At 37.9% G+C, this 26,194-nt stretch overlaps 1 protein-coding gene and 1 long non-coding RNA gene across 2 annotated transcripts; both read right to left on the bottom strand.

Moving 5' to 3' along the window:
• Positions 1 to 150: 150 nt before the first annotated feature.
• LOC116303793 (uncharacterized) lies at positions 151 to 14,558 on the bottom strand. The gene is made up of 8 exons (XM_089024004.1): positions 14,169 to 14,558; positions 11,865 to 11,979; positions 11,191 to 11,304; positions 9,530 to 9,643; positions 4,309 to 4,422; positions 3,157 to 3,270; positions 2,621 to 2,743; positions 151 to 1,447 (listed from the first exon to the last, which is right to left on the bottom strand). The coding sequence occupies exons 1-8, from the start codon at positions 14,556 to 14,558 to the stop codon at positions 1,428 to 1,430; spliced, it is 1,104 nt and encodes a 367-aa protein (XP_088880130.1). The 3' UTR covers positions 151 to 1,427.
• Positions 10,217 to 10,722, bottom strand: LOC148905004 (uncharacterized). Its single transcript, XR_016121873.1, has 3 exons — positions 10,681 to 10,722; positions 10,511 to 10,609; positions 10,217 to 10,264 (listed from the first exon to the last, which is right to left on the bottom strand). It is a non-coding gene; the product is annotated as an uncharacterized LOC148905004 (long non-coding RNA).
• Positions 14,559 to 26,194: the final 11,636 nt, after the last annotated feature.

Genomic DNA, 26,194 nt, shown 5'->3' with positions numbered 1-26,194 from the left:
GTTTCTATGAACCAGTTCGATTTTGTATATTTGATTAAGCCTTAATAGACGTCACACTCATTAGCATATTGAAAGTATAAACCTTCATAACTTAGAGACGCATCACTCAAATCAAGAAATATTTTACCATTCAACTATTTACTTCGTGTAGAATCAGTACTGAAAGTATTGTCGAAGGGTTCATGTGCACTTTAATTTGCCAAAGGAGCAATTATATTTTGCTATTTCTAGTAAAGTGTGTGGATATTCCTTTTGAATTTTGATTACGTTCCACTCCGTGTTATGAAAAGTGCTAGTGCTTGCCTGATTAAAAAAGTTGACAAAGCTGTTTAGTTGGTTTGTTTGCTGGGCTCTGTTGTAAAGAGCGAGTACTAGGAGTCGACAAACCCGTCTTGTGAAATGGTCCTGCTTAAGACGGGTCCAAGACTTAGAATATACTTATAAGAGGTATTTGAAAACAACTTGCCAAACGCTAGGATACAAGAGAACGAAAGGTAAGATGTTAGACCGTAAAATTTTTGACTCAAATTTGTACACAACAGCACTGTGAACTGAACTGAACTTAAGGCTTGTTTTCTTGTTCTCGCAAGAAACTTTAAAGAAAAGTAGGACTAATTTCCCCTTGTGCAATTGAAAGTCGGTACTGTGAGAACGACGAAAGCCGAGCCGTTCGACATTACATTTATAGAAGATTTACGTTCAAGGCAAACGTGAAACGTCTGTTGACTATCAAAAGATTATTTTTAGTTACTGAAAAGGAATCGCAAAAAAAAAAATCCAAATAATAGAAAAGCGAAAGAATATGTGTGAAATTTTGTAATAACTAAAATTAGAATACAGGAAAACGATGAAAACGTGGTCATATTTGCCGTTTGCAGGAAGAGAAAAGAAAATCTAACACTCTATACCGTCCAGCATCAACGTGCTACAAACTTTCTAGCTAAACTATTTAATGTTAGTTCAAGCATATTATGAATGTGTTAAATGCGTAGGGCTTTCAAACCGTCTGCTTTCTACCCAGAGTCACTGATAGTCTAGTGCAATGTATGATTTTAATGTGTACTGAGTTATCCTATATAAACCAAAATACGAGTAGAATTGTGAAACGGCTATCTGGAAGCGCCTTTTAGCCCAACGCATAAACGAATGCGAATCTGAGTTGAGTCGTCTCAACCGGGTCAGAGACCTTTACTCGTTTGCTTCTTAATTGTATCATCACTCTATAATCCCTTATAAGCAACATTTGTATTATTTTCAAATTCTCTTTCCTGTCCAAATTAAAGATCAATTTGGATCGTTTCCATTCGCATTCTTTCGAGGGAGAACTGTGTCTTATGGAATCAGTCTAGTATAGTTTGGGATGATATAATCAATCGAGGGGTATTTGTCTGCAATCGTCTCCGTGTACAGTGCTGCCACATTTTGGTTCACTTCTTCGGCACTCCTCCTATTCACATAAAGGAAAAAGAAATCGTGATTAGAATGAAAAACTCTTACGAGATATGGAATTCTTGCTTCAAAGTTATGTCTAAAAGATCGTAGGGAACTCCGAAGGCGGGAGGGATCCGCTAAGCCTAGCTTCCCCCTCCCCTCCCCCTTCAGCCCTGTTTTCTGCCAAATATGAGTTGCCTAATTCTTTGACATGAGTTTTATGCAAAAAAATTGCCAATTGCCCCTCGAGACTCGGTATGCTACGCAGAGCGCGTAAGGTCATTCCGCGGGAGTCGTGCATAACCCTGTACAACACCATTATACTTCAATATTTGACTATCGTGCTACTACAGTGGGACTCCTGTGGCAAGACCGATCGTGATTACTTAGATAAACTACATAGGTGCGCCGCCAGTATTATTGAGTCTCTCAGCCACAGGTTGCGCGGTAGTTATTGGGCCTTCACTCCTGTCCCGCCGGGACTACCTGAAATGCATGTTAGTGTTTAAATGTTAACATAACCTGGCTCCACCTTATTTACTTAATGATTTCTGCCACTCGCGCAATTTCCACGCATATAATACGCGCCATAGAGATCTGCTCCGTCCGCCTTTTGCGAAAACATCCAAGCTCCTTCAGGTTCAGCGGTACAAAGATCTGGAACAACCTTCCGCTGGACCTGAGGAGGGTACACGATTTAACAAGATTCAAGTCTGGCCTTAAAAAGCATTTTAGATCTCGCTAAGATTAACCCTGTGCGCCATCAAATACTTCATGTTAAGTGTTTTATTCAGTTAGTGCTTTGTAACGTTTTTAATTTTTGTATTTTGTACTATATTTTTGGTCTGTCAGTTTAATTTAAACAGAGCTCCATTCAAACCAGCTTTGATGAACTGGACACCTGTGTATAGATATTGTTGATAAATAAATTTAAAAAAAACACACTGGTAATTGCAATTTTCGACCGACTGTCTAAATTGGACGTTAGGGGGATCCCCAGATTAACGACCCCACCCAGACTCCCACTCTAAACTATGTTCCGGGGTTCTTGTTTGTAGGTCGTAGTCGTATCTGCTACACTACATATTTAATTTAGAGGATTCAGTTTATCTTTGGTTTCGCGCAAGCGTTTGTATGGGTACAACCCCTCCCCTCGTGCCAAGAGTGAGGAAAAGAGTAATAGACTTACCTATGATCGGAGTCTCACAATTTGTTCCAAAGAAGCCAGGTTGACAGGTACAGCTATAACCATCCATGAGATCATTACAAGCGCCATAGTTCTGGCATGGTTTGCTAAGACACTCATTGATATCTGTTATGAAGATAAGTACAACATGAAGTAATTGTTTTTTTTCTCAGTGGCCTCTACCATTCCTCCCCCTCCATGTCTCTCCACCTCCTTCCCTTACTTCCTCCCCCTCCATGTCTCTCCACCTCCTTCCCTTACTTCCTCCCCTCCATGTCTCTCCACCTCCTTCCCTTACCTCCTCCCCCTCCATGTCTCTCCACCTCCTTCCCTTACCTCGATGAATTAGATCAGCCCAGAGGTTGTTTCAGGGTTTAATCAGTAAGTTAACCTTGCCCTGACTTAGATCAGCCCAGAGGTTGTTTCAGGGTTTAATCTGTGAGTTAGCCATGCCCTGACTTAGATCAGCCCAGAGGTTGTTTAATACCCTGACATGAAGAATATTCATGGTACATTGTTTGTACTTCTTTAGTTCTTACTTGATTCACAGTTCGTTCCCGTATACCCCCCGGCGCAAGTGCAGGTATAGCCGTCAACGTGATCGTGACATGATGCTCCATACAGACATGGATTGCTAGAGCACTCGTCGATGTCTGTAGAAGCAAATAAGATTCATTTACCAATAACAAATACATCCATGTTGCAAATTCTCTTAGGCCCCGTCCACACTATGCCGGATAAATTTGAATCCGCAACTTTCACACCGAAACCGAAAAAAAAGTTTTCCGTCCACACATAAAAACGGATAAACTGATAAAATGTTTCGCGTCCACATTAGTCCGATCCGAGGCGGCAAAAACGCTTCATTACACATCTGAGCATGTGCATCGAAGCTGAAATTGAGCCCGCGGTGAATTTTTAGCCTTTCCGCCATGTTCCCATGACAATCATGACATCATCGTATCCGAAAAATTTCGGATACGAAATGTTCTCCGTCCACACTAGTACGGCTAGCCGGCGTTTTCAAATTGCTCCACTCTGGAGACCGTATTCGAAAAAAATCGTTTTCGGTGAAGAATTGTTCCGGATTCGCCCGGACTAGTGTGGACGATAGGCCTAACCGAATAAATAAAAATTCGGATTCAAATCATATCCGGCAAATTGTGGACGGGGCCTTAAATAGCTTTACTCCGCCAAGATGCTAGTGCACCTTTCCCTTCCAGGATGAAGCTCTTTTCTTCTCAACATCTCGATCAATGGTGGGTATCAAGTGTACTCGCCTCTCACATCTGGGGTTTCGACTTCAGTTCCTGGACTCAGCATTATATGTGAGTAGAGTTTATTAAGTCTTTCCTTTGATTTGAGGGGTTTTCTCCCTCCGTAAAATCAAACACAGTAAATATCAATCTGATTTATGAGTTAGCCCATGATCTGACTTGGATCAGCAAAAATGTTGTTTCAGTTCATCAATAAAATTTAAAGGTTTTTTGAGCTCTTTACAGTCTGTTGAACTGTAAGATATTTGAGCTGAGCTTGAAGGGACGATAGCGCCTTTACTAGGTTAACACGACAGCCATCTAATGACTGAGCTGTTTGTGGAGCTTGAAACTATAGCCCACACACTCTCTGTGTCTAGACGTCTTATAAGATACTTTCCATCTCATTGGATGCACTGGTTAGTCTACTCTTACCTGTTTCGCAATGGACTCCTGTGTATCCTGCTGCACATGCGCACATGTAACCATTGACTTGATCAAAACATGATCCTCCATTCAAACACGGGTTGCTAGAACATTCGTTAATATCTACGAAAATAGATAGACCAATGACGTTAGATCCCGTTAATTAATTAATTCATTCATTCGTTCAAGCTACGTGCACAGGTGCAAAACTTACGCGCAATGTTGCAGGCAATCGATGTCGCAAACCTTGTTACATGACGCAATTTTGTTGAAGTAGAAAACGATCTTAATTCAGTAATATTACCTGAAATGTTGCGCTCGATGTCGTACCGTGTGTCCGCGCCTTTAGTGAACCCTTTTTTATTCATTCGTTCGTTCGTTCGTTCGTTCGTTCGTTCGTTCGTTCGTTCGTTCGTTCGTTCGTTCGTTCGTTCGTTCGTTCGTGTTACAATATTAGCTTACGCAGTTGTAATTAGATACTTAGAGAAGTGATTGTTTGATTAAATACGCATAACTATTTCCCCACCAACACGAACACGTCTTGAAACATGGTGTCAGAAATAAATTGGAAATAACGCTTCCAAAGTAGCTGAAAAAAACCGTCAAGTTCCTACTGCCGAGGCATTGAAGAAGTAATATGTCAAGTAAGGAGGAAGCTTCGACCAGCAGCGGTCCACGAGGACCAATATTCACGTCGCATTTTCCGGTACCAACGCCGATGAATACCAAAGGAGATCAAGTAAACAATTGGGACTTCTTTAAACAACAGTGGGAGGACTACGAAGTCGCAACCGGACTGTACCAGCAAGACCCAAAGATACGACTAGCAACGTTTCGCTCTGTAATGGGGAAGGAATGTCTGCAAATATTCCTTAATCTCAAGTTAAGTGACGAAGAAAAGAACGACGTAAACACATGCTTAAACGCGCTAGAAGCCTACTTCAAACCAAAGCGCAACGTGGTGTACGAACGATATCTGTTCAACAGCTGTACTCAAGGCCCAGAAGAAACCGTAGATGGCTACGTAAATCGCCTTAGAAAATGCGCTTCATCATGTCAGTTTGGTCCGTTAACGGAAGAGCTTATCAGGGATCGACTCGTTCTTGGTATACGAGAACACGCAACAAAACTACGTCTTTTAAAAGAGGACAGTCTAGATCTCAACAAAGCCCTCAACATTTGCCGCTCAAGTGAATTAGCTAGCAGCCAGTTAAAAGCCATGAGTCTAGTGGATAAGACAAATAACGAAGAAATCAATGAAATACGAGAACGGAAGCCTAAATCTCCAAGCAAGCCAAGTGACAAGTACAACAACAGACGTTCCCACAGAACGCCAAGCGAGGACAGTAAACGAACTACAAGTCAACGAACGAGCAGTTACAAGTGCTACCGCTGTGGTGGTTCTCAGAAACACAAGTTAGAAGACTGCCCCGCCTATGGCCGTGAATGCAAAACGTGCAAGAAACAAAACCATTTCGCGTCTGTGTGTAAATCGAGGTCAAGCAATGTCAAAGCGATGACAGCTGAATCAGGAGAATCAGAAGAAGGAGAATACTCATCCGACGAATTCACGTTGAAGATTGAAGAAGTTGGTTCGGTGAAAACGAAGGGCAAGCAGCTTTTTGCAAAGCTTGAGTTTATGAACACCAATTCCAGTTATAAAACGGATTTGGACTGCCAACTAGACACAGGAGCGACCTGTAACGTAATCAGCCACAAGGATGTAGCAATCATCAACCAAGACGGTAATCCGACGCTCAAGCAAAGCAATGTCAAACTACGATTGTTTGATGGATCAATCATGGAAACATTAGGTGAAGTGACACTTAAGGTCAACGAAAAACATTGCTTCAAATTTCAGGTTGTCAACGGAAACCACAAACCAATTTTATCAGCCGAGACATGCCAACAATTAGATCTAATCAAGTTAAACATCGATCATCAAGTCCACGCGGTTCAAGAAACCGGAACTCTGCCCCTAACTAAAGAAAGTATCTTAAAAGATTTTCGAGACGTCTTCGAAGGATTGGGAAACATTGGTAACGCTACAATCGCAGTTGACCCAGATGTCACGCCAGTTCAACACGCGCCTAGAAGAATCGCAGTTACGCTTCGCCAGGAAGTCAAAACAAAGTTAGCTGAACTCGAGAAAAAGAAAATCATCGTCAAAGAGACAGAACCCACCGAATGGATCAGCAGCATGGTCGTTGTAGCCAAACCTGGAAAGATACGAATCTGTTTGGATCCCAAAGATCTAAACAAAGCGATCAAACGACCCAAATACCAAATGCCTACGATGGATGAGATGCTACCCAGACTCGGCAAGGCCAAAGTCTTCACAACGTTAGACGCAAAGGATGGGTTCTACCAAATCGGTTTGGACGAAGCTAGCAGTAAGCTTACAACCTTTTGGACCCCATTTGGCCGTTACAGATATCTACGCATGCCCTTTGGCGTCAGCTCAGCCCCAGAGGAATTCGAAAGCACCCTACACGAGCGACTGGGAGACCTAGAAGGCGTGGAAGTGCTCCGCGACGATATGTTAGTGGTCGGTTACGGTGACACATTAGCAGAAGCCAACAAAAACCATGACGAAAATCTGCTACGTCTGCTCAAGAGAGCAAGACAGATCAACTTAAAGCTGAACAGCAAGAAGCTCATCATGCGGAGAAAAGAAGTGAAGTTCATGGGACACATCTTGTCATCCACCGGACTCAAGCCAGATCCAGATAAGGTCAAAGCAGTGACCGAAATGCCAAAGCCTACCAACAAGCAAGAGACACTCAGCCTACTAGGCTTTGTAAATTATCACTCCAAGTTTCTCCCTCGACTATCAGAAGTCGCACTGCCTCTTCGTGAACTAACCACAAAGAATGCAAGATTTGTGTGGTCACGCCAGCACGACAAAGCCTTCTCAGAAGTTAAACAACTCGTGATTGCGCATCCAGTACTCAAGTACTATGACATGAGCGAAGAAGTCACTATCCAATGTGATGCTAGTGAGAAAGGCCTCGGAGTAACCTTGCTTCAAAACGGCCAACCAGTAGCGTTTGCATCCCGAACTCTCACACCAGTTGAGCAACGCTACGCACAAATCGAAAAAGAATGTCTTGCAATCGTCTTCGCTTGTGCAAAGTTCAGCCAGTACATCACACGGAGAGAGCTGATAACAGTAGAATCAGACCACAAACCTTTGCAAGCGATCTTCAAGAAATCGTTGTTAGCAGCACCCAGCAGGTTACAGAGGATGATATTACGCCTACAGCGATACAACCTGAACGTAACTTACAAGCCAGGACAACAAATGTACGTGGCAGATCACCTCTCACGAGCCTTCCTCGCAGACCAAGGAGAACCTGGAGATGAGTTCCAAGTGTTTGCGCTAGAACTAGAAGGAATCAACCCCCTCGACAATGTAAAGGTCACAAGTGAAAGGTTAGCGCAACTACAAAAAGCCACAGAGCAAGACCCTACAATGCAGTCACTTAAGAATACTATACTAATAGGATGGCCTGACGTACGTGACAAAGTACCAGTAGCTATCAGAGACTACTGGCATTTCCGAGAGGAACTGACACTCCACAACGGCATCTTATTCAAGAATCAACGCATCATCATACCTCGAGCCCTCAGATCTGAAGTAGTCGCGAGGTTACACTCAAGTCATCAAGGAATCGAGGCGTGTGCAAGGAAAGCACGAGATCGCGTTTACTGGCCAGCAATGAACCACGACATCGAAAATGCAGTAAAGGCTTGTCATGTGTGCTCAGAATATCAACCAAGTAACCCCAGCATGCCAATGCAGTCGCACGAAATACCCGACAGACCTTGGAGCAGACTAGGCACAGATCTTTTCACGCTGCAGAACAGAGACTATATAGTCTTGGTAGATTACTACTCAGACTACATAGAAATAAGTCCTCTGAAAGATACAACCTCAGCATCCATTACCAAGTTTCTGAAGGAACAGTTCAGTCGACATGGGATACCCGATGTGCTGGTATCCGACAACGGGCCTCAATACGTCAGCAACGAGTTTGCTGAATTCGCAAGAGACTGGGAGTTCAAACATGTCACCTCATCGCCATGCCACCCAAAGTCAAATGGAAAGGCGGAATCAGCAGTGAAAGTAGCCAAGAGCCTGCTCAAGAAAGCCATGCACGACCGTAAAGATCCGTGGTTAGCCTTGCTAGATTATCGAAATACCCCCACTCAAGGAATGCAGAGCAGCCCAGTACAGCGCTTGATGTCTAGGAGAACAAAGACACTAGTCCCCATAGCAACTAACCTTCTGTATCCCAAAGTAGCGGAAGGTGTGACAACCAAAATCCACCTTAAGCGCCAGAAAGCCAAAAGTCACTACGACAGACATGTAAAGGTCCTACCAGACCTAGAAATAGGCCAAGAGGTAAGAGTAGCGCCAAACCAGAGAGGCAAGCCCTGGGAAGTAGGGAACTGTAAAGAGAAACTCTCAGACAGGTCATATCTAGTTGAGTCGAACGGAGAGTTACTTCGCCGAAACAGACAGCTTTTAAAGCCCGTCGACGAAGCACCGAAAGAACCAGCTAGTGACACACAAGCATCACCAGAGGCAGACAGTGCAAGGACACCTCAAGTTCTATCTGCGTCAGAACCCGCGGTCAATCCACCTGTACTGCGAAGAAGTCAGAGAGTGGTTAAGAAACCTGATCGGTTTACTTGACTACCGAACATTTATAGGACATTGATTTTGTTACAGTTGAACTTTAATATCCATATAATCATTTCGTAGTTTAGTCAGCCATTTTGTTTGGTCATTTATTTTTTAAATCTTTAAAATCTTTCTATATCATCCCAGCCATGTATTTCAAACATTATAAAAGGGGAGATGTTACAATATTAGCTTACGCAGTTGTAATTAGATACTTAGAGAAGTGATTGTTTGATTAAATACGCATAACTATTTCCCCACCAACACGAACACGTCTTGAAACAGTTCGTTCGTTCGTTCGTTCGTTCGTTCGTTCGTTCGTTCGTTCGTTCGTTCGTTCGTTCGTTCGTTCGTTCGTTCAGTATGCCTATAATTTTTTTAAACTGTGAATTTGTTCATTTCATAGAATCGAGTAAGCGTACAAAAACATTTCTGAGTGTTAAAGTTTGCAGCTGAATAAGTTGCTTGGTATTCCACGAGGATCACATGATCATTTTACTCCTTATTTCATCAGTTCATTCCCCAACTCTCTTTACTTACTTATTTCACATTGTGATCCATTGAAGCCAGCAGTACAGTTACACTGATATCCATTCACTCTGTCGATACATGTACCATTGTTTTGGCAGGGAGTACTGGCACACTCGTCAATATCTTCGAAAAAAATATCAAAGCATTTAATTGCATTTATTTCTTATACGATAAAATATAAATCAATAATGAACGACGCTTCGTAAACTCTCGAGGTTTTTACTTGACATGATTTAGCTAAATCGGCGTTAAAAATAATAATATTTGATATTTATTAAGCGCGACTTTAACATGTGAATATGATCAAATGTGCAAAGGCGTTACCATAGTAACGAGAGATTAATCGGTCCCTAGATCATAAATGATTAACCCCTTGTATGATCAGCATACCCAATATGTTGTTTGTTTGTTTTGATAACTTAGAGTCCATAGTTACTCCTTTCCATGTGGGATGCGTTCATAAAACTAGCGCGCAAGCAGTGACGTACTGACTTACACGAAATCAAAATCGAATTTCTCATTGTCATATTGGCATTTTTTTACATCCATTTTTAGGAAAAGAAAATAGAAAGGAAAAAACTGGAATAGGCTAGCTTATCAAAGGTTAGATATACAGAAGATTTAAGCTACTTACTAATGGAGCAATGGCCACTGTGTGGTGGATTGTCGAATCCTGGACAACAGATGTAACTGATCCTGTAACTCTGTCGGTAGGCTGTTCGATAGGCCTTGTTGTAGATACGCCTGAAAACGAAACAAAAAACGACGATCGTGCTTTAATGAATTTTTGTTTTCGTTTTACTATTCAGGTATTACTGCAAGTTGAATGTGAATTGTCGTTTTTAAAAAATCCCCAATACGAGAACATGTTTTTGTCCTTCCCTCTGTCCTAAATTTCTTTCCCGTTATTTCTGTTTTCAGTTTATTTTAATAAAATTCCAACTATAGTACAGTATCGATAAAACTCTTTGTTCTGCATGTTTTGCTAACCTCCATCCAGTACACCTCCACCATCCAAACCAGCCACAGCCGTAGGTGTAGCGCTGGTCTCTTGTCACGTGATAGGACTCCAAGTACGCGAAGGCATAACTAGAAGAAAGGCTGATGTTCAGTATGTGATCTTTAGGTTTAAAGAAAGTGCCAGTAAGCAAGTATCTCACCTGATGATTTGTGTGCAGACGTTGTTGCCACCAGGTAAGAGGGCGCCTGGAGTGACTGGTGTGGTAAAAATAGAATATTTAATATCCATCCCATCCCATCCCATTCATCCCATTCCATCCAACCATCTATCCTTCAAGCCCAACACATCACAGTCATCAATCCTTTCAATCCATCCATCCATCCATCCATCCATCCATCCATCCTTCATTCATCCATCCATCCTTCATCCCTCCCTCCCTCCCTCCCTCCCTCCCTCCCTCCCTCCCTCCCTCCCTCCCTCCATCCCATCCCATCCAATCCATTCATAGCTAATCCATCCATTCATTCATCCGTAGCATCCATCCATTGATCCATCGATCTATCTATTCTTCCCATTGATTCATTCATCCCATTTATTTATTCATTCATTCCATTTATTCATCCATCCCATTCATTCACCTTTCTATCCATGTTACGCTTGGCGATGATCTCAATGCACTAGATGATATTCAATTATCATTTCAGCTTACCTATTTCACATCTATCGCCAGAGAACCCCGGATGGCATGTACACCGGTAAGCAGCAAACATATCAGTACAGACACCCATGTTCAAGCAAGGATTGCTAGCACATTCGTTGACCTCTTTGAATAAAGAAATTAAGTCACATTAAATGCTTAGGTTACTGATATGAAGCATCTGTTATGAACTATCCCACTGGCCTAGTGCAGTGCGCCGTATGGCGTTATTCTTTCAAAAGCAGCTGAATCGGACTTTATTGTTCATGGTGTAATGTTTTCCCATTACAGACCACGTTCCCAAGAGTATTATTTAGGTTTAAAGGTTGTGCAGGAGAAGACGCATGAATATGGATACCACTAAGACAAAGAATCTTATTCTCAAGAGAACGACACGTGGTCTGAAATGGGAAAACATTGCAACATAAAATATAAAGTCTATTAAGATTCATTGTCCTGCACTAGGAATAGAGTTCTTTCCTTGTTCATAATGTTTTGATTCAAAATTCACACCATGTGTCATTTTGTTGAGAATAAATATTTTTGTTTGAGCTGTATCCCTATTATATATGTGTCTTCTCATGCATAACCGTTAAACAAAGAAATGATACTCTAGGGAATGACACGTGGTCTGAAATGGGAAATGTTATGGGAATATGACGGTATAAATGATAGTTGTGTCTCACCATTTTCACAAAACTTCCCTCCAAATCCAGGTACACATAGGCACTCGTACGTTCCGTGTTCGTACTTGGCATGGCATGTCGCTCCATTCAAACATGGGAATGAAGAACAGGGACTCTACAAATATAACAGCTTGTGAGTATATGTTTTTGTGTTTGGTATTCACATTATGGTTAGAGACAAGAGAACATGTTAGAGACCATTACGTTTGGCATCACGTGGTATTGTGATAAAGCAACGGCCACGCCAAGGTAACACCAAACCAATCACACGGCGCGACAATTTACTCTCCGTCCAATCAATAAATATCAAAAACACGGCGTTGACAGGGTCACGCCAATGTCACGGAACTACCAGACCAATCATATTGCGCGAGAAAAAAAAATCAGCCTATAAAAATACTAGAAAACATGACGGTCATGGCACACGGCACTCTTATAGCACTGAGCTTTTTACAGTCTTACGAAAACTGCTCTCTTTTAATATCGTTATCTTTTCCGTTGTACCACGTTCTGGATCATGTACTATACTCACATATACGACACCGAGACCGGGAATGGAAAATGGGTGGCATTGGTAAGAGGCGGTAGTCAGCACCAGATTTCTTTCAGTGTATTTTTAGTACTATTATTGTCGGTATCGCAACGTACTGTTTTGTTAGGATTGTCATTGTCGTAATTAACACCTGAATACTCTATATATAGTTACAGATCATTGATAATATATGATCATGGACTAAATATGGGTAGTGTTTGTTCTCGATTAAATTAGGATCAAAGTTACTCGATATTTGTTATCGTAGGTGTGTTAAAAATAAGGAAAACTCAAAACGTATTTAGCTAATCTTCCTGCGAACATCGTATTCAAGCGGTGAGCGCCAAAAACTATTTTCTTGAAGAAAGGCTGTTGTACAAGGCTAAAATCTTGTTATTCAGAAAGTTTAACTTGTTTGGAAATGGAGATGACCGATGAAAGAGGAATCAAAGTGTTAACCCAAAGCAAAAATTTTATTCGAAAATGAGGTTTAGGCCTTCATTTGCTTATTTCCCATATATTTTCTATAAAAAAGCCTGACACAAATGCAACAAAACATCTTTACAATACCGCTTCAAACAGGCATTTTATCATAGTACATCAGTTTCTAACTGTTAAAAAAAGGTTTTGAGTGTTAACCCAAAACGAAAATTGGAACAAAACTCATACGAAAGTCTAGTTTTTGGCGCTTTTTGCCACTATTGCTTGTTATTGAAAAAAATTTTCTCTTAACCTTATTTTCATTTCGTGAAACAAAACCATTTTATTGTTTTTCATATCAACAGCTGGGTATTTTCTTTAGGACAATTCTCGTATTTTCGTTTGGTAATCAAAACAAAGAAGTATGCAAAGCCTTCAATACATATCTAGCTTTACTCTAATAAGTTAGTGTCGGAGCTGGAGTAGAGAAAGCTCACTCCATATATAGTATGATCAATTCCATATTTGGATTGTACGGAAAAGCGGCAAACAAAAAGGTTGTCGTTTTATAACAAATTCGACATGAACATTTTTGAAGAAGAAAAGAAAAAAAAAGACAAGTAAAAAAGAAAAACTTTGGAAAATCGAGGAACTAGGATACGGGGATGATGCTAACTCGTGGGTCTGCCTCGCAGACAACAGACACAGGGAAATACGACACTCAATGTTTGACTGCAAAACCCTCAAACCAGTTGTCACAAAAAAACTCTGTAAAATACGTGTGGCAACAAAAGAATAGTTAGTTAACGCTTTACCCGAAGTTTTCTTATATATCTTGTATGTACTAAAGACATTCACACGAAAGTATCACAAGTTGGAAAACAATTCGAATTCTTTTATGCTTAGAAAGGTGAGGCTCCCCTCATTTTGCAAAGTTCAATTTTTGCGCTGAAAAAAACAACAAACAACAAACAAACTGAACAAAACAAACCAAAAGGGAGAGAAACTCTTGAAGCCAATGTTGATGCTTGAAGGTCTTTTTTGTCCTCTCATCAATACGACCCGAGTTCGAGTCAAAGTTCCAGACTCGGTATCGTATGTGAGTAGAGTTGTTTGTTTGTTCTCTCCTGTGTTTCGAGGGTTTTTTCCGGGTTCTCCGGTTTTTCCTCCCTCCACAAAAATCAACTTCTAAACTCCAATTCGTCCATGAAACGAAGGCAACAGGTTTGTTAGCCACTGGCTATTAAGTGCTTCCCTCGTAAATACGAAGGCGGCTTTGTAATCTTTAAAACTATGTGAATACTACTTTACAAATAAAAAACTGAAAATAAAGGCAAGATTAATAGACTTACATAGAGACTGTAATGATTGAATCCAATTTTGCTGACGAACTTGTCCGAGGCGTTGTACTTATCCGTAGCGAGAATCTCACAAATATGTCTTCCATGAATATCAGCATTGATGGCAAAATTAAACGAGAAACCGATAGAAGAGTTAGCGCAGATGAACGCACACTCCCCTGCCCTTCTAACGAAGCCATTCAAGGCCACAGAGACGTTGAGTGAAGTGTTTACGTGTTTTACAAAGCTGGCATAGCCGAACTTGTTGACTTTATCTCGATGAAGGCTGATAATCACACGATCGCTAGTAGTTGTATTATTCCCCGAACATTCTGCAGTATTAAAAACTACACAAGCCAACACGAAAAATAGCCAATATATACTTTTTTTCTTGTCTATCATGATTAAATCAGTATCGCATTGATGCTAAATTGAATCACTTAAATTGTCGTAGCTTAGAGAATACGGATCAGTTTATGTTGTTTTGTAATTAATCAGTGACGTTGCTTGCACCCTCTCTTCAAGGGGTTTCTGGGTCGCTTCGTATTCGGGCGCTCAAAAGCATTCCTAACAAAACAAAGCACTTTCTCATTATGATAAAAATAATATACAATATTTGTCTATTTATTAACACTTCAAAATGGGAAACTTTCCTCACGAATTCAACAAGGACTCATGACTTATAAGGAGGGAATAAAGTAAATATAAAAATAAATCTTGATATAAATACGATCAAAGAGGAGTATGTTGCGAAAAAAAAGTTTCTCAAAACCACATGGATTTTCAGCTTGCACCTGCTCCTGCCTTGAGTAAAGCATGGGTGGAGTGCTACCTAGGCTCGATTAATCCCGTGTAGTTGGTTTCATCTGTGACTTGAGCGGTTTATCGTTTATCCTTTCCCTTGCTTCCCTAAATTCCAATTCGAACTTAGGAGATATTCTAGATAGGACTAACTTCATTTATTGATTATTACGTAATACCTGATATGAATCGTGTTATTATGCATTTTTTCTTAATCTATATATTTTGTAATATAACCTGTAATTAGCTTTTTCCTCCTCTACTTATAAAAACATTGTAAAATTAAATCTGTGTCATCTCCCTAGATGAGCTTTAAGCTCTTGGAGAAAATGCAGAGAATAAATATGTTTGAATAAGAAAAGTAAATAAATAAATAAAAAACTGGTATGAATGAACTGACACCACCTTTAATTTGCCAGATTCAGAGTAGTCTTTTCAGACGACGCGTAATAGACATACTGGAGCCCGTAAGGATAATAAAACGACTCTGTGAATAGGAGAATGAAAAGAATAGATATCCTATTTAATAAATTATTTATTTCATTTTTTAGAAGCGGAAAATAAGAAAATGAAATAAGAAATTTGAATCAAATAAAATTATTCCTAAAATCATGCAAGAAGTCGTAAGAAATCATCGCTTTTTAACATTTCAGTGAAGTTTAGGTTGCAGTTTCAGAAGTACCTATAAACTTCAAAACTTTTTTAGTCATGGAGGAATAAATTTACATTAAATTTAATGACGTTTCGCTGACGAAAAGGTGTAAATATAGTCTAGTCTAACTTTCGAAATTGTACTCAAGCCGTTTTCCAGGGCCGGGTTGTTCAAAGCTGGATTAACGCTAATCCAGGATAAACTCTCATAGGTCTTATTAAGAGTTAACCCAGGATTAGCACGAATCGGGCTTTAAACAACTGGGCCCAGGTGTTTTGGAATCTGTAGGAGTGCAAATGCACAGAAAAAAATTCTAAATATTTTCTATTATCTTTTGCCGAAACTAAATACTTTTTACCATAACGACGAAATATTCCATTTGCAAACGATTTGGAGAATCTTTAATCTTCATTAATGATTTTTAGAGCATAAGAGAAACTTCTTATTGTGGCGCGCGTTATATAAATTCCCGGTCAGCCTATTTTTAGTAACCGGATGTAGTTTAAATTTCGCCTTACCCTACTCCAGTGCGTCAAATAGTGCACGCGCGCGTTCTCTTTCCGTTCGTTGTTTTGATCACTAAAAACTTGCCCTCTCATATTTATGCCGCCCTATTCATGGTTTTTTCATTTTCGAGTAAAATTTGTTTACTGAGCCGATTACATGGAACTAGGAAATATAGAGCAACGAGCAAAATGTTCGCTGATTGGCTAATTTATTTGGGCTTTATATATATATATATATATATATATATATTACATACTCTTAGATCTCTTAGATTTTCAAGTTTTTTCATTCCCCCCAGTTATTTAACAATTATTGTAAAGCGCCTATCGGCCTGCTGTGACAGACTTGCAATATAGTGATTGGGCGTTATGTTTTGCAGTTTTTTCAAATACTTGCGCATGAAAAGACACATGAATATGGATGCCATTCAAACGAACAAGACGCCCTATTCTCTACTTTCACATCCCCATAATACTTTGCGTCTTTGGGGGTAACCAGAGGGTAAAAACCCACTTATTTTGCTAAAGGCTGATCAGACAATAATGACAATACCTTGTTTGGTATCCAAAGATAAAATGAAGAAGTAAAAAACAGAAAAAGATAGAAGTTTGAAGACGTCTAAGGTAAATTTTAAACATTTTTTCGTAAGTCAATACATTTTCTGTAAGACAAAAACTCTTGATGATCTGTAGACGCAAAAATAACTTTGAATAAACTGATAAACAGTATTGTACAGATAAAAGCAGGTATAGTATAAATTCAATTAAGAAACCTTTCAATTTGGGACAGTTTTTTGATCGGTTACCCCCCAAAGACGTAAGGCATAATGTGGATGTGAAAGTAGAGAATAGACGTTCAATAGGTTGCCTGTATCATACACAGAAGCCTGGTACAGCTGAAGAAGTTTGCAATGTTAATCAAAAGATAATGGAACTAAAAAGATTGCCTCATTGTTGAATATTTCAATCTAATACCAAAATGGATTAAAAAAAAAAAAAAAAAAAAAAAAGAAAGAAAGAAAGAAAGAAAGGAAGAAAAATCTTATGTGGATAAGATGGGATTAGAACGCACCAAAAGAAATTCGAAAAATACGATTCCACTTGTGCCATACCCCCGAGACATCCGCAGAGCTGAGGCGACGTATGGACTTCGGACCTGACGGCGATTAAATCCTTCTGCCCTTGGGTGCACGAATTACGCAAGAAAATGTTCTAGCCAAAGCATCAGGGGAGAGACCAGCCGGCCCCCAGACCATATCGGCTAATCCCTTGCATCTCTGCCACGCACGGAATCGGTTGAAAATATAACATTAAAAAGTCTAGTCTATTCGGTGCATTGTTTGCACGGCTATTGTTATGTTGATTCACCTGGAACCGTGGTCGAGTGGATAAATCGTTGTCGTTCAAGATACTGAGTCAAGCTCGTCTGAGGAGGGTTAGCATTCGGATGGGTGACCAAAACATTATACCTACTCACGCTTTTGCTCTTTTTTCCGTTTTTGATTTTTAAGATAATAGGATGTAGAATAGTGAAACTGCTTTGAGAAGCAAAATTAAAAATATATGTAGGCAAATAAAAGAAAGATTTCTTCACGGCATCTTGAACTTTCTTGCTCAGTTCATTCACCCGAGTAATGATGCCTAATCCTGCACTGAACCCTCTTGAATTTTAGCAACTAACGAAAAAAGAATATGCATAGACATTTATTTCCGACACGTGATTCGCAGCCCCACCCCCAATCAATTACTTTGATAAATTAGACATTGATTGGTAACTGTTTGAATATAAATCAGACTTTACACGGGATCTTTGTATCATATGTCCGCAAAGGACTCTTGGGTAGAGCCGTGAAGACCCCTGGGTACTATTGCGCAATTTTGGCATTTTCTGACGCATGAAAATACGGAGAAACGCAACGCATTTTTAGACTGGGCTGCCACAGGCAACCCAGTAATAATCTTATTCTCAAGAGAATGACACGTGATCTGAAATGGCAAACATGAGGCCCAGGGTAAATAGGATCTTTTAAACTAAAATAAACTTTGAAAAATGTAAAATTTTTCTCAAATTGATCTGAACAGGAACCTCCCTCCCTACGACTTGGACGAGTCGAAAAAGAGCCTGGGTAGAGGAATGACGTCAGAATGAAGTCAGTCAATCACAGATTTTCTGCGAATTAGGGAGTAAGTACTGCTTTAAGTTAAGGTAAATAAAGATTAATTTAAAACATAGCCACGACTGTAACGCGCTCTGATAGGTTATTTAGCGTAGCGTGCATTCAAAAATCGATGGTGAATCAATCACGATGCTTGGTCGCTGCACATTACGGTCAAGGTTGAGGCTGACCTGGCCACGCGAAAGAAAATACAAAGTTAATCACGTGAATAAATGAGTGACGTCACGGGAGTCAAGTTTGCTACCGGTTTTCTTTCGTAGTCATGGGTTACCTGTGTTGATGTTTTTCTTGTACCACAGGAAGCCCAGTGACAGTAGAGTCTAAGCATTTGCCAAAATATTTTAAAATTCATTAAGATCAAACTTCATTCTTATTATTGCAGTCATTTACTTACGGATCGATTTTCTTCCTTTTTTACTTTCTCCTCTTTTTCTTTTTCTTTCTTTTTTCTTTTCTTTTCTTTTCTTTTTTCTCTTTTTATTTGTATTTTGCTAATTTCCCCCCTGTTTTTTCAAACCCAGTCCCCTCGCTTTTGTCAAGAGCGCGGCAACATATGCCTTTTACAAAGGCATTTTCGAACGAAAAGCCCTCTTCTCTATGTCGGTATAAAAGCGACATAAAACCGACGTCAAAATTCAGTGCAATAGCTAAACTCCTGGTTTTACCTTTTATTTATTTTATCAAATGCAATATGGTACACCTCACCTTTAGGACCTCGTAGAAACTTAATCGGTTAATATTTAACCTTCAATCGTATAATTCCAAAAATTGGCAAAGAAGCGAGTGCCTCAGAACAAATTTGAATTCAGATGCTATTGCTGTTGTGTTGAACCCGAACACGGTGCGAGTAACGGCATGCAGTCATGATCATCTTAAATTCAGTCGTATCTCAGTACTGTTGTACGTTTTTCAAAGGTTTGTTTAAGGTTCAACCAGACAATTTTTCGATCAATCCCAATCAATAACAGTTACACTTGTAGCAAGAGAATATTAAGAATACTACTTCGTATTCTCTTGACTTGTAGTGAAAACGACACAAACAAATAAAAAATTGTTTTTGGTTAAAATTCTTGAAGTTTTGACAAGTAAAAATTCCTCGAAAAAGGCCGGCAAAATAAATCAAAATGACTAAAAGATGAAGTCGGACATTCAGGTTTTGCTTAATTATTTTTTATTTTAAGGTCAGTTTAGATATTATTATCTCTTTTTTAAACCATTTTCTCGATCGAATCACGGCATGGTGACGCGCTCATTAACAGAACTTTAAAACTAAAAATCATCAAGATTTCTTAATTTCAAATATTTTCAATTAAAACAAAAAGACCTTGATTTTTCTCCTTTTTACCTCCAGTTAATCAAATCAATTCAAAGATTTGCTAATGTTTTTTCAAGATTCTAGTCTAGATTCTAGTTCGGCTCTTTTACAAGAATAAATAAGATTAACTTGGCTGTCTTTTAGTTTTTGGCTTTTAATTGGAGTAGTACAGCATCTGTTCGCAGCTTTACACTATAGATGGTTCTAATAAGGCACTCTTATTGAACTCTGATTAATAAACTGCCTCAAAACAAGAACTAAAGCTTGTAATACTCACTATGTTGCCCAAATACGCTAGAAAGAATAATCATAGACTCAAAACGAAATTACGCTGATGCCTGAAAAAAGCTCTATGTGTAGTACATGGCAGAATACTCTCGAAAGCCTTAGCGAATTTTGACAGCGAAATATCTGAAAATTAGTACAGTTTCCTTTTAGATTCAGGATCAGATGTTCTCTTTATTTTGAGGGCTTAATGGAGAAATTAAATATTTGACTTTGAACGCTGGAATAGCTTCTAATAAACAAGAACAATTTAAATACAGTTTAATTATGGTTGGACATCATTGTTGATTCTTAGATTAGTACCTTTTTCTCCTCGTATTTTTAAAGAACAATTTTTTTGTCTGTTATTTAAAAAAACTGAATTCTGTAAATTGAAAATCGTGAAAGCAATTGAGTTCAGAGAAAGTTTTCATCTCTGTTTTAAGATGATTCGTAATAAATATTAAAGAAATAAAGAAAACGTTTGGCTAAATTGAAGGAATGTTTACAAAATCTAATTCTTGTAATATTTAGCCTGGCAGAAATAATAGACATTAACTCCTTTCAGCGGGTAAAAGAACACTGAAAATCTACTGACAAGATAATTGAGAAAACAGTAGTGATTTAAGTACTACTTTAATGACTTTGTGTTGCCCAAGGGAAAATGAACTTTACAGTCAATCAATACAGATATTTATTAGACATTAATCGCCTTAAATCCAACGCATTAATTTAAAAAACTTAAAACGGTATGTCAATGAGGATGATGAAGAAATCTTTTCGCCGTTCTTCTTAATAGCCCATTATTATAATTGGGTTTGAAAGCTTTTGATTTCAAGTAAATTTTCGGTTTAGAAAGGGGGGAAAAAACACGACATCAATCTGTTTCTTGTTGTAGATATATTTTTAGTCATCTAAATTCATGAGAAAATCTTTAGAATTCATAATAACAGACAATTATTTGTAATATACATTTGAAACTGAAATTTGTTTCTCTTACAGTAAATAAAAAGGGGAAATAAGAGACAGATTCGAAGAAGGTAAGAAGAAAAAAGAAAGGAATGAAAGAAAGGAATGAATGAAAGAAAGACAAATAAAAAGGCTGAAGGAAAGATGAAAGGAATGAAGGAAAGAAGAAAGGGAGGAAAGAAAAGGAAAGAAAATTGACTGATAAATTGAACGAAATATTGAAAAAAGGAAGAAAAAGAAAAAGAAAAAAAGTAAAGGGAGAAGGGGTCGTTCTCGTTCTTTTTCATTATAACTGAAATAAATTGAGCGAAATATTTAAAAAAGGAAGAAAGAGAGAGAGAGAGAGAGAGAGAGAGAGAGAAAGAAAAAGCTAAGAGATAAGGATGCCAATTTCCCGCAAATTTTCAAAAAATTAATCATTTTCTAGATAAACTGTTCAATCATGGAAAAATAATTTGTACCCCAACGAGTAATGGAGACCCATTTTCGCCTTTCTGCTCACTATTACTGCTGCTCCTGCTGTTGTTGTGCATGTTTATCCATCAACTGAAGGTTGCCGGCTTTTGCAGGCAATTAATTATGGATATACAAAACAAATTGAATTGGTATCTAAATTATAGAGTCAAGTTTTTTAAATTAACATGGCCTCCTGCCGGGAACAGATTTACTGTCGAGACAAAAGAATAAGGAAACAGAACTGAAACGAGAAAAAAAACTATACTTCCGGTTGAAAAAATACACGTAAAAATAACAAAGCTTGACATTTGATACAACTATGGTGAAAATTTGAGTTAAATTATCGTGGAGAGATTCGGGTAGTTTTGAACAAAGATTCGCTTAATAGTTTAGACTTTTTTAAGTGTTTTGTTATAGACTAGAGTGGAGTTCATTGAAATTAATTGTTTTTTCCAGTTCTTTAATGACACCGGTTAATGAGTGTTAGAACACTCTAGCCTTCCATATTGTATGTCATTGTTCTTCTTTCTACCCCTCTGCTATTTTACTCCGGTACAAATCATACTCTTATTCCTCTTAGAAAATCAGTCCAAGAAAATAGTTTAAAGAGTTTAGTTCAGAAAAATTTAGAAAATTCAACACTGCAAGTCAGCCGGTATTTTAAAGCTAAAAACAATTAAACAAATAAACTTCAAGTTGATCATAAGGAAACAAACACCTTGTATTAAGTAACTGAGAAGGAAACTTATGTTTTTAACTGTATTGACGTTTATAGTTATCATTCGTCGGAGTAAATCAAGAAACTTCAAGTCACGAATTCTTTAAAATATGTTTTTTTTAATGAAAAAAGAGAGAATTTGGTAAAGTTTTATGGTCACATTGTATATAAATTGAACCAGAACGTACTAATACTTGCAGCAAATTTACTCTTTTGGGTCCTGGGACCTAGTCACGTGGCTGCTTACTTTCATGGGCTACTCAAGAAAAGTCCTCTTGGGTGAGTCAGTACTGCGTAGTTAATCGTATTTTTTAAGGAAATTTCTATTAAAAACGTCTTCTTTATTCATAAAACAGAAGTTTTGTCCAGGTACACCAAGCTTGACCAGTTATGGTGAAGTTTAACGGATTTTGGCTCGCACAAATTACCAGTGGAAAACCTCGAGTGAGCTTCAATTAATCATGCATTAATCAGCACTTGGAAGTAAAAGGTTTTGAAGCTGATTTCTTTTGGGAGATGTGAGACTGGTTTTTATTAGACAGAAGTATCTTTATACTAAAGGCGAGTTGTCGCATTTAAAGTTATGAATCGGGAATAGTTAAAAGAAAATGAGGAATAGCGTTTAAGCCGGTTCCAAAACGCTGACTTTGAACTATAAAATCTATGATCAAATAGCACTTAAACTGTTAAGAGAAAAAGAAAGAAAGAAAGAAAAAGAAGAAAAAAACATACGCATTTTAATTTCTGCCACTCTTATCTGTCGTTATATTCTGTCCACTATAGTTCTTCAGTTATATCTTAAGCAGATATCTTTAAGATATACGATAAACACTGAAAAAGACACTCATTAATCTAAATTTCGACTATTTGTTCAACACAATAGACAGACAGACAGTGAAATACACCGACACACACCAACACTGTACGCAAGCTTTTCTCGCTAATGTTCCCAACCAGTTAAAGGACCTCTCTTTCTACAAGCATAATGAACGCAACGCACTCTCTTGCCCAACCAACTGTTACAATGTCATTTTGATCGTTCTTTTCGTTGAAACAAGATTCTGAAGTTTTAGCGCGTCGACCAAACTAAGTAGCTTCGTGTATTTATTTTGTAAACCGTAAACTGTTGATCAAAATAGAAAAAAAACGAACTGGGTTAGGATAGGAAATTCAATAATTAATCTAGAGCTAAAACTGAAATCTAATTCAGTTCTTTTCGAGTTGAGAAAAAAGTAAAACAGTGAAAGCTCTGCATACATTAGTAGTGGTCAGGAACACAGAAAAAGGTTCAAATCGATTTACAAGGAATGTTGAATCCATGCTATACTAGTACTGGAACGATTTGGCTTTGGCCTAAGCAAGGATGGAATGTATGGTCCACGGCTTTTGACAGCTTTAGTGTTAGTAAGTTAGTGAAAATTCCTTCTCGTTTGCCTAATCTATTTGAGTACGATGAGGGTGACATTTTTCTAGCCTCGTAAATTCTAATCATTCTTTAGTGATCTATAGAGTCTTTCTGAGTTCAGTGGACCCCGAGTGGGACCAGCTAAGCCAAGCTAATAGTATAGAGGATGAATAGTTAGTAGAATTAGCGTCCCACAAAGAGATAATCCTTAAGTTTTTAAGCCTCAATTTTAATGGAATTTGCCGATATATATTTATGTTTATGTTTTTTAAGTTGATATTCTTAAATCCGAATCAAAATAAAATTGATGATAATCAGTGATGAACATCTTAAACGAGTTTCTACCATATGGGACCTAGTAATGCAGTGCATTTGGCTTGGCAGGTTGTGGGTGCGGTAAATTATCAATCTCCCATAATTTGTGTAATAACGGTGTAGACGGATAACTTTATTCTTGGAAACTTTATTAGAAACAATTTTGATTTAGAAGCGTTTTTTTATACTGCTCATTAAAAGAAATAAACTTGAAAAACAAAGAAGCAAAAATAATAAATATTGATCAGAATTTATTGAAATACAGTACAAGTAGATCGAATAATTCTGTAAAATGTACTAAAAAGGCATTTCTTGTTTCCTAATCTCAAATCATCAACGACAGTCAAACCTCTTGAAAATTAATTTCAAAGTAGAAATAAAATGTTAAGCAATTAACTGTGGAAATTAATTCAGAAGAAGAAAAGACTCTGTTTAACTTGAAATCAGCCGCTATCTTAGTATATTTAACTCAGAATCATTATTACCAATGATTATCAACAGATGCATTAACCGGCCCGACACCAAACGATTGAATTTGACAGCAGTTATGGAAGTAAATAAACTACGAGTAAAAAAAACTTACAGCAGATTGGAATCAAATAATACAGTAAATTAGAAAACAATTTGAGTTACTTGAAAGTTTGATTAAATTTTTAATAATCACGAGTGTGCGAGTTGGTTATTTTTCAATGAAGAAATTAATAATGTTGAGTTAAGTTTGTACGTTTGTTAAATATACTTAGTTAAGTTCATAGGTTATTAGAATAAACTCCAATAAAAGGCAGTTTGGTAAAAAGTTTTGAGTAAAACTAATGCGTTCAGCAAAAACTACTGAAACCCCGATCGGTTTTCGCTCCAAAACAAACTGATGAAACCATATCTCTGATATAAACTAGTAATGATAGAAGTTAGAGAAAAATACTATTTACTCTCAACTTTGCGTGAGAGTAAATTTGATCCAAGGTTAGATAAGGAAGCCCGTTGTATTCCAAGTCGGTACAGGTTTGACATTCGTTTTTCCGCAAGAAAAACGTTGAAATATGAAAAGATTGAACAGAAAGATTATTTGATTTCACAACAAAAAAAAACAAAAAAAAAAAAATCCTTGAAATGAAATGAAAATGTTATTATTTGGAAAATCACTAAAGCTGAGATAAAAAGCATGAACTAAAACGTTAAAACTATTTTCCATTGAGAAATTAATGAGATGTTTAAAGTTTATGGAACAAAAATATTCGCGAAAGAAAGTGCTGAAAATTCCTAATTTCATTTCACAATGATTTTTAATAAATCATTGTGAGATTTCCTGAAGTACTTTAGGTTTGGCCGACTTGCTAAATCAAAGTACCGTCTTTAATTTGATGAAATTTGACCGAAATTAAGAACGCCTGCTACGATATGATTAGGAAAAACGATTTACTAGATGGGAAAAACAGCGAAAATTTAAGGAAGTTTGACAAAATTGTCGTAATTTGTAACAAATTGAATAACAAGTATTTGTAAGATTGTACTTTCTGAAAAGAATGAGTTTCAGAAAATTAAACTTTAAATACAAATAAAAGATTACAAAATCTAAGTATTTTTTCATATCATCAAAGTAGAATATCATATGGTCCCAAAGGGAAAGAAAATTTAAAAAAAACAAACAAACAAAAAACAAACGCTCAGCCTGGCTCGGAAAATAGTTTGACGAAAACAATGAAATATGAGTAAAATTTTTTTAAATATTTTTCTTTTCATTTAACAGTTTATTGTTACTTTAAACTTTGGGTTGAGTTTATAAATAATAGATTTGAAGGTTGAAGCCTAACGGTTCAGTTGACTCGGTCCGAGTTTGAAGTGAATGAATTTCTTGTTGTGTGAAGTAACTATCTACTGCAACCCGTTCCTCCGTTCCTTGCACCTGCTAACAACTTTTACTCTACTATCTTTTGGCCTTTTCGTATGCTTTATTTCTCTCTCATCCAACTCTCTATATTGTAAAGCTTTTTGACATGAATTGACAGCTGTCAAGCCAGTGCTCGTGTGTAATTTACACTTTGGCCAAAGATCCCTGGCTTTTGATGGGCCTCCTTCCGTACTAATTTGACAAAAAGAATTTCACCGTCTTTGAGATAAAAAAGAAATCATATATCTCTTGCATACAATATCTGTAAATTAGTCCCAAGTAAAAAACACCGATAGCAAAGCTGCCATATTTCAAGAGGGATAATCAGGACTAGGGTAGAAGTTCCGTTTGCCGATGGAAAAAATGAGAACGAATTGGAAAAGAAACGCTGAAATTCTCGCAAACTTTATTCTCGGTTAGAGAGAGCTGTAGTTTGTAATTGTAGTGTTTTCAACTCGAAACTAAGCTTTAATTAGGTTCCAGTTCTTAGTTTTTTCAGGTATTAATTCGTCAGTCCGGCTTTGTGAGTACCGTTATTATTTTGCTATTAAAACAGCTAGAAAACATCCTCT

This window comes from Actinia tenebrosa, unplaced genomic scaffold (genome assembly GCF_029948245.1).
Source record: "Actinia tenebrosa isolate PJP-AT-01 unplaced genomic scaffold, QUT_ActTen_1.0 PGA_scaffold8__29_contigs__length_14323225, whole genome shotgun sequence".
NCBI lineage: Eukaryota > Metazoa > Cnidaria > Anthozoa > Actiniaria > Actiniidae > Actinia > Actinia tenebrosa.
Note: the sequence above shows the minus strand (reverse complement) of the source record. Positions and strands in the feature narration are given on the sequence as shown.

Excerpts from the sequence above, each read along its gene's own strand:
- LOC116303793 (XM_089024004.1), bottom strand. The coding sequence starts at position 14,558 with ATGATAGACAAGAAAAAAAGTATATATTGGCTATTTTTCGTGTTGGCT. Across the intron at positions 3,271-4,308 it reads AGGAGTCCATTGCGAAACAG|ACATCGACGAGTGCTCTAGC; the intron begins GTAAGAGTAGAC and ends TTGCTTCTACAG. Across the intron at positions 1,448-2,620 it reads TTGTGAGACTCCGATCATAG|GAGGAGTGCCGAAGAAGTGA; the intron begins GTAAGTCTATTA and ends TTATGTGAATAG.